Here is a 15,210-nt window from a genome sequence, read left to right as displayed (position 1 = left end):
TCCAAGCTAATGTCTTTCCTAACTATTGCATTAATCTCCTCTTTAACCAGCAATGCTACCCCACCTCCTTTTCCTTTTATTCTATCCTTCCTGAATGTTGAATACCCCTGAATGTTGAGTTCCCAGCCCTGATCATCCTGGAGCCACGTCTCCGTAATCCCAATCACATCATATTTGTTAACATCTATTTGCACAATTAATTCATCCATCTTATTGCGGATACTCCTTGCATTAAGACACAAAGCCTTCAGGCTTGTTTTTTTAACACCCTTTGTCCTTTTAGAATTTTGCTGTACAGTGCCCCTTTTTGTTCTTTGCCTTGGGTTTCTCTGCCCTCCACTTTTCCTCATCTCCTTTCTGTCTTTTGCTTTTGCCTCCTTTTTGTTTCGCTCTGTCTCCCTCTAATGGTGGAGCGATGGAAATCAGAGAAGCGCAAGAGGCTAGAATTGGAGGAGCACAGAGATGTTATGGAGATAGGGAGGGGGGCCCTGATCTCCCCTTCGTACTGCCTCCAAAGTGTAGGTGGTTCTTGTGTCTCAGTGATTCGATCGGCACCGAGCAAACCAGCACCCAGTGTGGCTTCAGCATAACGTGTGGGGAATTGAAGCTGACTGATCTGCCTGGGGAAACAGTGTAGAGGAGAGCTCTGCTGTGCCACACTGTACCTGGCCTTTGAATCATTGATGCTGCACAATGGCTGTGTGAAACGGTTCCTTAACTTGGCTCCATGATTGCAGAAAGCCAATTCCTGCCCCGCCCGCCCCCTCTGCAAACCAGAGAGAGGCGTCAAGAAGGAACTCAAGAAAATGGGAACAGAGAAAGTTAAAAGTAACATTTATTCCAGTCTTCTAACTTTCAATTTGATTGTTTCATTCAGTTGCTGCCTGGTTGGGAGTTGCCAACCCTCCAGGATTGGCCTGGAGTCTCCAGGGAACCTGCTGCGAGCAACACACACACACTCGAGAGCAAAATGATAGATAGGGGCAGTCAAAATAATTGCAGGCTTTTCTTTGCATTTTCTTTTGTTATAAAATTGTAGGTGTGATGTGGGGAAGAAAGTCTCCTTGGGCGGTGTTGGAGGTGGGAGGTCGTGCGACGAAACCTCCAGGAACATGCCCGAGCAGAGTTGCCGATCCCTTTACCCCTGGCTGGCGCTGGGTCCCGGCTGGTCAGCTGGGCCCTCGGGACTAACCTCGGGCATCTGAATCTCTCCGCCGCCGCCAATCATCTCGCACCCTTCGTGCAGGCCTTTCATGTTGGCTGCTAGCAGCTCGTGGGTCGCCTTGTACACCAGCTGCAGCTCCCTCAATAAAGTCACAGCTTCCTCGTACTCCTGCCTGCTGGCACCCTCGCCCCGCAGAACCCGAGCTGCGAGGAATCAAGAAGAGGGAGGGATCCTCGATCAGTGGTGGCAGTGATAGGCTCATTTTGTCCTTTTATCTCGAGGGTTATGGCATGGCCGATTCAGGCCACCGCACTTCGGAGAGGGTGCGGAGGAGGTTTACTAGAATGGTGACGGGTGGGGATGAGGGACTTCAGTTACGTGGAGAAGCTGGGATAGTTCTTGGAGCAGAGAAGGTTAAGGGGAGATTTGATACAGTTGTTTAAAGTTGAGGGGCTTTGATAAGAGTGTAAGGAGTGTGTCGCAGTTGTGTGGGGCGGACTGGCTGGGCTGGGTGCTCTTTACCTTTCCGCCATTGTCCGTGGGTTTATATGTAACCTTCAGGGCTGCTGACCGAGGGCCGTGCGGCTCTTTGTCGGCCAGCGCAGACACGGTGGGCCCGAGATAGCCTCCTTCGCTGTAAATGTCTGTTTCTAAGAGTAAATGAGGAGAAACAGTTTCCAGGGGCAGGAGGGTCGGTAACCAGAGGACACAGGTTTAGGTTAATTGGCAAAAGAACCAGAGGAGGAGATGAGGAAACATAATTTTACGCAGAGTTGTTGTGATCGGGAACACGCTGCCTGAAAGCGCGGTGGGAGCGGATTCAATAGTGACTTTCAAAAGGGAATTGGATAAGGAAAAATTTTCTGGGCTACTGGTAAAGAGCAGGGTGGGGAAGAGGGACTAACCGGATCGCTCTTTCACAGAGCTGGCACAGGCACGATGGACCCAATGACCTCCTGTGCTGTACGCTTCGATTTTCGTCCTTTTCCTGAAGGCATTGACTCTTACTGAGGTTCATTTTATTGGTGCAGGCAGCTCTCCGCTACCTCACCCAAGTGACCAGTGAGTCTTGGCAGTTTATTAAATCAGAATCTCCATTGTATCCTCTCCTGATATCCACACCGCTGCCCTTACCCTTTCCAGCAGGTAGGGTTACTGGGCAGTGGTGGGGAGTGAGAACCTGGGCTGTTGTATAGCACGCTGAGCATTGCTAACCCAACACAGGGCCGACACTGAACCTGGGCTATCCTGTCCGTAGGGAGCTGTACCACAATAGGCCGTGCCTTACTGAGCCAGCTTGTCCCGCACAGAATTGTTTTGGAGTGGGAAGGGAGGTGATGCAACCTGTTGGAGAGGCTGTATAGAAATTACCGCACAGAAACAGGCCCTTTGGCCCAACAGGCCCGTGCCGGTGTTTATGCTCCACACAAGCCTCCTCCCACCCTGACTTCATCTCACCCCATCAGCATAGAATCATGGAATGGTTACAGTGCAGAAGGAAGCCATTCGGCCCATCGAGCCCGTGCCGGCTCTCTGCAAGAGCACTTCAGCCAGTACCCTTTCCCCTGCAAAATTTTTCCTTCAGGTACTTATCCAATTCCCTTTTGAAAGCCATGATTGAGTCTGCCTCCGCCGCCCTCTCAGGCAGCGCATTCCAGATCCTAACTACTCGCTGCGTAAAATAGTTTTCCCTCATGTCATCTTTGGCTCTTTTGTCAATTATCTTAAAATTCTTTAGCATGACCTTCTATTCCTTTCTGCCTTGTGTTTATCCAGCTTTTCCTTAAACGCATCTACGCTATTCACCTCAACCATTCCCTGTGGCAGCGAGTTCCACATTCTCACCACTCTCTGGGTAAAGACGTTTATCCTGAATTCCCTATTGGATTTATTAGTGACTGTCTGATATTGATGGGCCCGAGGTTTGGTCTCCCCCACAAGTGGAAACATCTCTACGTCTACTTATCAAACCTTTTTGTAATTTTAAAGACCTCTGTCAGGCCACCCTCGGCCTTCGCTGTTGCAGAGAAGAACCCCAGCCTGGGATGCTGGTTCACGCTGAGCAAAAGCTGCTCACGCTTCTCATCCTCCAAAGGTGGAGGGGAATAAATGGGTCAAATGGTCAGCCGCAGCTAAACACGTCCCAGCAGCCAGCTCAGAGCAACATCTCGGCCCGCAGTGTCAGGCCAAGCACTGATTGGCCAGTTAGTCTGTTTCGGGAGCCGCTGATTGGTGGACGATGGTTCACAGAAGACGTGTCAGAAGACCCGAGTGACGAGGAAAGATTAGGGAAACGCTGGAGACTCCTAAGCATTCAGAGGAGGTAAACGTGAGGGGGATCTTATATATACGAAACAGAAAAGGGTTCACCTTGGACTACTTACTTCAAATTAACAAGGAGGGGGATACGGGTGGGAATCGGGAAAAGGCAATTTCAGGACAGATTTCAGGAAGTGATCAATACTTGGAATGGTCTCGGAGGAGGGGGAGGGGAGACTGCCTGACTGGGAGCAGATGGACTGGAGGGACTGAATGGCCTCCCATTTGCACTGAGTTCTGTGGCCAATTACAATGGCATGTGGATCGAGTACCTAATGGAATAACAGTCATGGCCCTCTGCTCCTTCAGCTGCTTCAGGATCGCCTCCATTTTATCAGCTCTGCTTTTGAACTTTGCTTCCGGGAGCATCCTCAGCTGCACAAAAGAAAATTGAATGAGTATATTTTTATATTGTGGAACTCCGCAATTACCCCCCCACCCAACAAGGTTTCTTGTGAGCCTCGGTAGGATTGGGAATTGAATGTGGGCCATGCAAAGAGTTGTTGATGCCAGTTCATTGGATATATTCAAGAGGGGGTTAGATGTGGCCCTTACAGCTAAAGGGATCAAGGGGTATGGAGAGAAAGCAGGAAAGGGGTACTGAGGTGAATGATCAGCCATGATCTTATTGAATGGCGGTGCAGGCTCGAAGGGCCGAATGGCCTACTCCTGCACCTATTTTCTATGTTTCTATCCCTAATCTGCATCACGCTGCCTTCACCAACTGAGCAATGGGGCATGTTACAGTGCGGTACTGAGGCCGTGCTATCTAGACAGAGGGCTCGCCTGCCTGCTCCTTGGGGTGGTAAACAGTCCACTAGTTGAAGAACAGCAGAAGCTTGTGCCAGTGGCTTGGCTGTCATTCCTGCCTCTGTCAGCGCCATCAAAAAAAGGGAACAGGTTAACTGTCCATTCAAATAAGCGATATTTCTGCGATCGTGCTGTGTGGAGAATGGCTGCTATGGTTTTCTACATAGAAGTGACCACACTTCATGTGACACTTATGGTGTCAGACCCGGCTCAGTGGGTAGCACTCTCGCCTCAGAGTCCGAAGGATGTTGCTTCAAGTTCCACTCCGGAGACTTGAGCTGCATAATCCAGACTGACCCTCCCAGTGCAGTGCTGAGGGAGCGTTGCACTATCGGAGGGGCAGTACTGAGGGAGTGCTGCACTGTCGGAGAGGGAGTGCTGCACTGTCGGAGGGGCAGTGCTGAGGGAGTGTTGCACTATCGGAGGGGCAGTACTGAGGGAGCGTTGCACTATCGGAGAGGCAGTGCTGAGGGAGCGTTGCACTGTCGGAGGGGCAGTACTGAGGGAGCGTTGCACCGTCGGAGGGGCAGTACTGAGGGAGTGCTGCACTGTCGGAGGGGCAGTGCTGAGGGAGCGTTGCACTATCGGAGGGGCAGTACTGAGGGAGCGTTGCACTGTCGGAGGGGCAGTACTGAGGGAGTGCTGCACTGTCGGAGGGGCAGTGCTGAGGGAGCGTTGCATTGTCGGAGAGGCAGTACTGAGGGAGTGCTGCACTGTCGGAGGGGCAGTACTGAGGGAGCGCCGCACTGTCGGAGGGGCAGTACTGAGGGAGTGCTGCACTGTCGGGGAGGCAGTACTGAGGGAGCGCTGCACTGTCGGAGGTGCCGTCTTTCGGATGAGACGTTAATTCGAGGTCCTGTCTGCCCGCGCAGGTGTTCGTAAACGATCCACGGGGCGAATATTTATCCTTCAATCAACATCATTAAAACTGATTATCCGGCTGTTACCTCATTGCTGTGTGTGGGAGCTTGCTGTGCGCAAATTAGTTGCCGCGTTTCCCACATTACAACAGTGACCACACTTCAAAAAGTACTGCAATGGCTGTACAGCACTTTGGGACATACTGAGGTGGTGAAAGGCGCTATATAAATGCAAGTTCTTTTCATTTCAAAAGGTGATTCATTGGCTGTGACACGCTTTAGGATGTGATGAGTGTTGCGGTATGTGTATAGAAGGATACCTTTCTTTCCTTGGAAACGTAGGATTCCTGTTGGAGGTTCACTCTGGCAAAGGGGTCTGGGTACAGCTGCAGTTTCCGAAGGCAACGATCCAACCGTCGAACGTTCTGTTGAATTCCTGGAGGGTGGGGGGGTGAGGGGGAGAATCAGGAAAAAAGCATCAGGAAAAAGCTCTCAGCGCCTGAAACACAGGGAAGGCCCTGACTGGTGCAGATACGGGAGATCAAAATGTAGACACAGATGAGCTGTGGAAACCCACCTGGTTCAATCTGTTCTGAATAAACCTCCCCATCGCAGCATTGCTGTTTCTCAAACGATTCTCAACATCTCGTCTGTCCAGGAGTCCATTCCAGGCCTTGGTCAGTCTTTATGGGAAGAGTTTCCTGTTGCCAGTTTAAACCTCCGACCCATTGCGGTTTGGTTTGATGTTCTGGACTTGGCCAGAACTCTGGACAGCTGTGGCCAGTGCTGTCCAGTACGATAGCCAGTAGCCACATGTGGCTAATTTATGAATCCACATGTGGCCAATGGCCTTTCTGATTAGTAAATTGAAAATGAGTAACTGACACTATTTTTGGTCATGTGATCTCAACACTCATATTTGAAGGGTCTATGGATGGGAACCACAAATTTACAGCATGGAAGGAGGCCATTTTGGCCCATCATGTCCGTGCCGGCAAGCACAGAGCTTATCCAGCATAATCCCACTTTCCAACTCTCTGTCTGTAGCCTGTAGGTTACGGCACTTCAGGTGCACATCCAAGTACTTTTTAAATGTGGTGAGGGTTTCTGCCTCTACCACCCTTTCAGGCAGTGAGTTCCAGACCCCCACCACCCTATTGTGCGTTGGTAAAATGGTGAGATGTAAAGCAGAGTGAGCGAGTGCTTTTTGATCTTTGTGGCTGCTTTCCTTCCTTGGTTACTGAATAGGGGGAGATGTTTGTTAAGTAAAAAAGAGAGACAACTCCCAGCTTCTCCAGTCTCTCCATGTAACTGAAGTCCCTCATCCCCCGGACCATTCTAGTAAATCTCTGCACCCTCTCCAATACCTTCACATCCTTCCTAAAGTGCAGTGTCCAGAATTGGACACAATACTCCAGTTGAGGCCGAACCATTTATAAAGGTTTAACATAACGTCCTTGTTTTTGCGCTCTATGCCTCTATTAATAAAGCCAAGGATGATGGATGCCTTTTGAGCAGCCTTCTCATCATGTCCTTCCACCTTCAAGGATTTCAAGGAGGTCTCTCTCTTCCTGCAACACCTTTAGAATCGCACCATTTTGTTTATATTGCTTCTCGTCATCACTTCACCCTTAGTGAATATTATTGCTTTGAGATAGGGCAGAAGCAGAAATTTAAATTGGTGAACTGGAAATTTATAACAGATCTTGGAAGAAATGTCTTTGCTCAAAGGGTGTTAGATGTTTAGAATAATCTGCCGCGTGTGGGAGTGGTGTCGGTGAGCGCGGGCATTCACTGGAGGCTGGGCCAAATGAGCCACAGTTCTTAGAGGGACGGCCCCAGGACATCGCTGCAGGAGTTCCTCAGGGCAGTGTCCTCGACCCAACCATCTTCAGTTGCTTCATCAATGACCTTCCCTCCATCATAAGGTCAGAAGTGGGGATGTTCGCTGATGACTGCACAGTGTTCAGTTCCATTCACAACTCCTCAGATAATGGAGCAGTCCGTGCCCGCATGCAGCAAGACCTGGACAACATTCAGGCTTGGGCTGATAAGTGGCAAGTAACATTCGCACCACACAAGTGCCAGGCAATGACTATCTCCAACAAGCGAGAGTCTAACCACCGCCCCTTGACATTCAGCAACATTACCATCACCAAATCCCCCATCATCAACATCCTGGGGTCACCATTGACCAGAAACTTAACCGGACCAGCCACATAAATACTGTGACCACAAGAGCAGTTCAGAGGCTGGGTATCCTGCGGCAAGTGTCTCACCTCCTGACTCTCCAAAGCCTGTCCACCATTTACAAGGCACAAGTCAGGAGTGTGATGGAATATTCTCCACTTGCCTGGACGAGTGCAGCTCCAACAACACTCGAGAAGCTCGACACCATCCAGGACAAAGCAGCCGCTTGATCGTCACCCCATCCACCACCTTCAACATTCACTCCCTCCACCACCGGCGCACCGTGGCTGCAGTGTGCACCATCTACAAGATGCACTGCAGCAACTCGCCAAGGCTTCTTCGGCAGCACCTCCCAAACCCGCGAACTCTACCACCTAGAAGGACAAGGGCAGCAGGCGCATGGGAACACCACCACCTCCACGTTCCCCTCCCAGTCACACACCATCCTGACTTGGAAATATATCGGCCGTTCCTTCATCGTCGCTGGGTCACAATCCTGGAACTCCCTCCCTAACAGCACTGTGGGAGCACCTTCACCACACGGACTGCAGCGGTTCAAGAAGGCGGCTCACCACCACCTTCTCAAGGGGCAATTAGGGATGGGCAATAAATGCTAATGCTGGCCTTACCAGCGACGCCCACATCCCACGAATGAAGTTTTTTAAAAGGCTTGATGGGCTGAATGGATTTACCTCGTCCTTTATTTTGTCCGGGCTGGTGCAGCTATCGTAGCGCAGGGTGTGCAGTTAGGACAAAGGAGGCAGCACTGATGAATAAAGGGAGGGGCGGCTGAGCATTTTGGGCTGGGGAGTGGGGCACCAGCAGTCAGTGATGTCTCGGGCTGCCAACTCTGGTTGGCCCTATTCCTGGAGGCTTCATCCCAAGACCACCTGCCCCAGTAAAACAGCTTTTTCCTCCTTCTCCAATATTTTTTATAACTAATAAATGAAAGTGTTGAAAAAAATTGAAAAAAAACTCAATTCTGTTTATTGTTTCTATGATTTTTCTCCTGGGTTTTCTTGCCAAAATATCCAGGAGATTAATCTTTAAATTTTTGGAGACTGCAGAGCAATCCTGGAGGGTTGGTAACCCGAGCTGATGGCTACAATGCAAACGTTGTGCTTATGGTACAAATAACAGGACCTGTCTGGAAAGGGAGGTTAGGCTCTCTTACCAATTGGTTCCACGAAGTAAGGGTCGGTTTCAGCGTCCAGCAGCTCCTCGTATCCTCTATATCTATCGGGAAAATCTGTTGTTACCGAGGGTGTCTCTGTCTGCATTTCCTTCGCGGTCTCCTCCTCTTCCCTCTTCAGTGTCCCGTCATCAACCTTTGGGGAAAGTTGGGAGTAAGAACATAAGAACATAAGAATTAGGAACAGGAGTAGGCCATCTAGCCCCTCAAGCCTGCTCCGCCATTCAACAAGATCATGGCTGATCTGGCCGTGGACTCAGCTCCACTTACCCACCCACTCCCCATAACCCTTAATTCCCTTATTGGTTAAAAATCTATCTGTGACTTGAATACATTCAATGAGCTAGCCTCAACTGCTTCCTTGGGCAGAGAATTCCACAGATTCACAACCCTCTGGGAGAAGAAATTCCTTCTCAACTCTGTTTTAAATTGGCTCCCCCGTATTTTGAAGCTGTGCCCTCTAGTTCTAGTCTCCCCGACCAGTGGAAACAACCTCTCTGCCTCTATCTTGTCTATCCCTTTCATTATTTTAAATGTTTCTATAAGATCACCCCTCATCCTTCTGAACTCCAAGGAGTAAAGACCCAGTCTACTCAATCTATCATCATAAGGTAACCCCCTCATCTCCGGAATCAGCCTAGTGAATCGTCTCTGTACCCCCTCAAAAGCTAGTATATCCTTCCTTAAGTAAGGTGACCAAAACTGCACGCAGTACTCCAGGTGCGGCCTCACCAATACCCTGTACAATGATAATATACAGAATGACACACCATTTGCGTGCCCAGTGTCCTCCAGACTGCAGTGTAGAGGCTGAGTGGTGAAAGTGGGCTGGAATTGAATGGTGGAGCAGGCTCGAAGGGCCATATGGCCTTCTCCTATTTCTTATGTTCTTATGGAACCAAGCTCAGACAAGGTACAGTGAAAATGCAACTGATTTCAGAGAGCAGACACCACACCGCTCACACTCCCGAGTTCATTACTAGGTTGATTCTGGAGATGAGTGGGTTGACTTATGAGGAAAGGTTGAGTAGGTTGGGCCTCTACTCATTGGAATTCAGAAGAATGAGAGGTGATCTTATCAACACGTATAAGATAATGAGGGGCTTGACAAGGGGCTTGCAGAGAGGATGTTTCCACTGATAGGGGAGACTAGAACTAGGGGGCATGATCTTAGAATAAAGGGCCGCCCATTTAAAACTGAGATGAGGAGGAATTTCTTCTCTCAGAGGGTTGTAAATCTGTGGAATTTTCTGGCCCAGAGAGCTGTGGAAGCTGGGTCATTGAATATATTTAAGACAAAGTTAGACAGTTTCTTAACCGATAAGGGAATAAGAGGTTATGGGGAGCAGGCGGGGAAGTGGACCTGAGTCCATGATCGGATCAGCCATGATCGTATTAAATGGCGGAGCAGGCTCGAGGGGCCAAATGGCCTACTCCTGCTCATATTTCTTATGTTCAGAGAACACACAGCACTCACACTCCCGAGTCCACACAAGACACAGCGCTCACACTCCCGAGTTCACACAACACACAGCGCTCACACTCCCGAGTTCACACAACACACAGCGCTCACACTCCTGAGTTCCACACACACACAGCGCTCACACTCCCGAGTACACATGACACAGCGCTCAAACTCCCGAGTTCACACAACACACAGCGCTCACACTCCCGAGTTCACACAGCACACAGCGCTCACACTCCCGAGTTCACACAACACACAGCGCTCACACTCCCGAGTTCACACAACACACAGTGCTCACACTACCGAGTTCACACAACACACAGCGCTCACACTCCCGAGTTCACACAACACACAGCGCTCACACTCCCGAGTTCACACAACACACAGCGCTCACACTCCCGAGTTCACACAACACACAGTGCTCACACTACCGAGTTCACACAACACACAGCGCTCACACTCCCGAGTTCACACAGCACACAGCGCTCACACTCCCGAGTTCACACAACACACAGCGCTCACACTCCCAAGTTAACACAACACACAGTGCTCACACTACCGAGTTCACACAACACACAGCGCTCACACTCCCGAGTTCACACAACACACAGTGCTCACACTACCGAGTTCACACAACACACAGCGCTCACACTCCCGAGTTCACACAACACACAGTGCTCACACTACCGAGTTCACACAACACACAGCGCTCACACTCCCGAGTTCACACAACACACAGCGCTCACACTCCCGAGTTCACACAACACACAGCGCTCACACTCCCGAGTTCACATGACACAGCGCTCACACTCCCGAGTTCACACAACACACAGCGCTCACACTCCCGAGTTCACATGACACAGCGCTCACACTCCCGAGTTCACACAACACACAGCGCTCACACTCCCGAGTTCACACAACACACAGCGCTCACGCTCCCGAGTTCACACAACACACAGCGCTCACACTCCCGAGTTCAGAGAACACACAGCGCTCATGCTCCTGAGTTCACACAACACACAGCGCTCACACTCCCGGGTTCACACAACACACAGCGTTCACACGGTCTGTGCATTTTCTGAAATGGGTAGTGCTGGCTCTGTCATAAGAACATAAGAACATAAGAATTAGGAACAGGAGTAGGCCATCTAGCCCCTCGAGCCTGCTCCGCCATTCAATAAGATCATGGCTGATCTGGCCGTGGACTCAGCTCCACTTACCCGCCCTCTCCCCGTAACCCTTAATTCCCTTATTGGTTAAAAATCTATCTATCTGTGACTTGAATACATTCAATGAGCCAGCCTCAACTGCTTCCTTGGGCAGAGAATTCCACAGATTCACAACCCTCTGGGAGAAGAAATTCCTTCTCAACTCGGTTTTAAATTGGCTCCCCCGTATTTTGAGGCTGTGCCCCCTAGTTCTAGTCTCCCGACCAGTGGAAACAACCTCTCCACCTCTATCCTGTCTATCCCTTTCATGATTTTAAATGTTTCTATAAGATCACCCCTCATCCTTCTGAACTCCAAGGAGTAAAGACCCAGTCTACTCAATCTATCATCATAAGGTAACCTCCTCATCTCCGGAATCAGCCTGGTGAATCGTCTCTGTACCCCTTCCAAAGCTAGTATATCCTTCCTTAAGTAAGGTGACCAAAACTGCATGCAGTACTCCAGGTGCGGCCTTACCAATACCCTATACAGTTGCAGAAGGACCTCCCTGCTTTTATACTCCATCCCTCTCGCAATGAAGGCCAACATTCCATTCGCCTTCCTGATTACATGCTGCACCTGCAAACTAACTTTTTGGGAGACTGTCTGTTCTCTGAACTCTGGCGTCTGCCTAACAATGACTGGATCAAATTCCACATGCAGACACAGTGCTGGGTGAGTAACGTCCTGTCGGTGGGAATAAGACATCTGCTGTTTCTGACACAGCGGTGTGAATAGATGCAGCCAGGTCTATCGATGGAGCATATATAGAATCACTGCAAAGCCTTCACACACAATGTGTTAGGTTTGAAGCGCAGGGTGTGTTGATAAGCGAGCAAACATGATAGACATTGTGTGCCAGCAATGTCTCATAAATGACCAGTCCATCTAGTTTTGGTGCTGTTGGTTGAAGTGATATTGGCTAACTCATGACTCGCAAGAATTCGACCAGCTGAGCCAAGCTGACACCGCTGGAGAAGCAAGTGACTCATTCATAGGAACAGGAAGAGGCCCATTCAGCCCCTCGAGCTTGTTCCGCCATTCAATGAGACCATGGCTGATCTGCACCTTTACCCTTTCTCCATATCCCTTGATACCCTTACTCAACAAAAATACATTGATCTCAGTTCTGAATATTTCAATTGACCCCCGACCTCAACAGCTTTTTGGGGGAGAGAGTTCCAGATTCCCAGCACCCTTTGTGTGAAGAAGTGCTCCCTAACATCACCCCTGAACGGCCGGGCTCTAATTTTAAGGTGACATCCCCTTGTTCTGGACATCCCCCACCAGAGGGAACAGTTTCTCTCGATCCACCCGATCGAATCCTGTAATCATCGTAAACACCTTCACATGGACCAGTCTGTTGCTAACATTCAGAGGCTGCAAAAAGGTTTCCAAAGTGATTCAAACCTTTGCTTTTTAACCAAACTGGCAGTCCTGACTCAGTGGTCAGTGCTCTCACCTCTGAGTCAGAAGGTCGTGCGTTCAAGTCTCATGCGAGACTTGAGCACCAGGCTGATACTCCAGTGCAGTACTGAGGGAGCGCCGCACTGTCGGAGGGGCAGTACTGAGGGAGCGCCGCACTGTCGGAGGGGCAGTACTGAGGGAGCGCCGCACTGTCGGAGGGGCAGTACTGAGGGAGCGCCACACTGTCGGAGGGGCAGTACTGAGGGAGCGCCGCACTGTCGGAGGGGCAGTACTGAGGGAGCGCCGCACTGTCGGAGGGGCAGTGCTGAGGGAGTGCCGCACTGTCGGAGGGGCAGTGCAGAGGGAGTGCCGCACTGTGGGAGGGGCAGTACTGAGGGAGCGCCGCACTGTCGGAGGGGCAGTGCTGAGGGAACGTCGCACTGTCGGAGGGGCAGTACTGAGAGAGCGCTGCACTGTCGGAGGGGCAGTACTGAGGGAGCGCCGCACTGTCGGAGGGGCAGTACTGAGGGAGCGCCGCACTGTCGGAGGGGCAGTACTGAGGGAGCACCGCACTGTCGGAGGGGCAGTACTGAGGGAGCGCTGCACTGTCGGAGGGGCAGTGCTGAGGGAGCGCCGCACTGTGGGAGGGGCAGTACTGAGGCAGCGCCGCACTGTCGGAGGGGCAGTGCTGAGGGAGCGCCGCATTGTCGGAGGGGCAGCTCTGAGGGAGCGCCGCACTGTCGGAGGGGCAGCACTGAGGGAGCGCCGCACTGTCGGAGGGACAGTACTGAGGGAGCGCCGCACTGTCGGAGGGGCAGCACTGAGGGAGCTCCACACTGTCGGAGGGGCAGCACTGAGGGAGCGCCACACTGTCGGAGAGGCAGTACTGAGGGAGTGCCGCACTGTCGGAGGGGCAGTACTGAGGCAGTGCCGCACTGTCGGAGGGGCAGTACTGAGGCAGTGCTGCACTGTCGGAGGGGCAGTACTGAGGGAGCGCCGCACTGTCGGAGGGGCAGTACTGAGGGAGCGCCGCACTGTCGGAGGGGCAGTACTGAGGGAGCGCCGCACTGTCGGAGGGGCAGTACTGTGGGAGTGCTGCACTGTCGGAGGGGCAGTACTGCGGGAGCGCCGCACTGTTGGAGGGGCAGCACTGAGGGAGCGCCGCACTGTCGGAGGGGCAGTACTGAGGGAGCGCCGCACTGTCGGAGGGGCAGTACTGAGGGAGCGCCGCACTGTCGGAGGGGCAGTACTGAGGGAGTGCTGCACTTTCGGAGGGGCAGTACTGCGGGAGCGCCGCACTGTTGGAGGGGCAGCACTGAGGGAGCGCCGCACTGTCGGAGGGGCAGCACTGAGGGAGCGCCGCACTGTCGGAGGGGCAGCACTGAGGGAGCGCCGCACTGTCGGAGGGGCAGCACTGAGGGAGCTCCGCACTGTCGGAGGGGCAGCACTGAGGGAGCGCCGCACTGTCGGAGGGGCAGTACTGAGGGACCGCCGCACTGTCGGAGGGGCAGTACTGAGGGACCGCCGTACTGTCGGAGGGGCAGTACTGAGGGAGCGCCGCACTGTCGGAGGGGCAGTACTGAGGGAGTGCCACACTGTCGGAGGTACCGCCTTTCAGATGAGATATTACACCGAGGCCCCGTCTGCCCTCTCAGGCGTACGCAAAAGGCCAGATGGCCACTATTTTGAAGAAGAACAGGGACAGTTATCCTGGAGCCAGTATTTATCCTTCAATCAACATCAGTAAAACAGATTATCTAAGTCTTTATCACATTGCTGTTTGTGGGAGCTTGCTGTGCGCAAATTCTCTGCCGTGTTTCCCACATTACAACAGTGACTACACTTCAAAAAGTATTTCATTGGCTGTAAATCGCTTTGGGATGTCCTGAGGCGCTATATAAATGGGAGTCTTTCTTATCTTTCTTAATCCTCTGCACCATTAGTTTTCCCCATCTATTAATCTCTGGAGCACTGAAGGGACTGACCTGAGTCATGAAGAACCCATCCACTTTCTTTCCTTCGATGGTGTCCTGGGAGGCGAGGTCTTCCGACGCGCAGGAACTGAGCAGTGCCGACATAAGTTCTGTGCAGATATCGGTCGCCGGTGCTGGGGTTTCGAGCTCCGTGTCCCCACGCTGGCTCGCCCCTTCCTCGGCGCGGTCCAGCTCCGGGAGCGGATCGGCTGCTTCCAACATCACCGGCTCTTTGGGGATCTTTGGAATGCGAGTGCCGACCTGGAATAAACGAGCGGGAAATGTCTACTTCATCTCACTGGGAATATATATCAAGGCAGTAAGTGACTGTGCACAGACCACCCCAGCCCTCGCACAACTGCAGCAAGAAGCTAGCAACAAGATCACTGCTTTGCAGGTTTCACAGACAAAGACGGAGAAGACCGTGGATTGCAATCGTTGATGGAAAATCCTGGAATTCCCAAGTCATGAGAACTGAAATCTGAATTATTTAATCACCTTAAAGCAGCAGTCCTGATGAGGAATAAAGGACTGGGGTTATACAATCCCAAAATTAAAACTTTTAGATTTTCTGTGGTTTGAGAAATCAGAAACATAGAAACATAGAAAATAGGTGCAGGA

General features: G+C 51.6%; 1 protein-coding gene across 2 annotated transcripts in view; it reads right to left on the bottom strand.

Annotated features, from left to right (window-relative positions):
* Positions 1-845: 845 nt before the first annotated feature.
* xrra1 (X-ray radiation resistance associated 1) overlaps positions 846-15,210 on the bottom strand; it is a 142,992-nt gene continuing 128,627 nt past the window's right edge. For both annotated transcript variants that reach the window (XM_070874312.1, XM_070874313.1), the window contains 5 exons: positions 14,602-14,850; positions 8,519-8,672; positions 5,475-5,590; positions 3,757-3,859; positions 846-1,368 (listed from right to left, as the gene is read on the bottom strand). In XM_070874312.1, the coding sequence (XP_070730413.1) occupies positions 1,139-1,368; positions 3,757-3,859; positions 5,475-5,590; positions 8,519-8,672; positions 14,602-14,850 (852 nt within the window). In that variant the 3' untranslated portion in view covers positions 846-1,138. The remainder of the gene's footprint in view (positions 1,369-3,756; positions 3,860-5,474; positions 5,591-8,518; positions 8,673-14,601; positions 14,851-15,210) is intronic.

This window comes from Pristiophorus japonicus, unplaced genomic scaffold (assembly GCF_044704955.1).
Source record: "Pristiophorus japonicus isolate sPriJap1 unplaced genomic scaffold, sPriJap1.hap1 HAP1_SCAFFOLD_773, whole genome shotgun sequence".
Classification (NCBI taxonomy): domain Eukaryota; kingdom Metazoa; phylum Chordata; class Chondrichthyes; family Pristiophoridae; genus Pristiophorus; species Pristiophorus japonicus.
The sequence above is the reverse complement of the archived record's forward strand: the minus strand, read 5'-3'. Positions and strand labels throughout refer to the sequence as shown.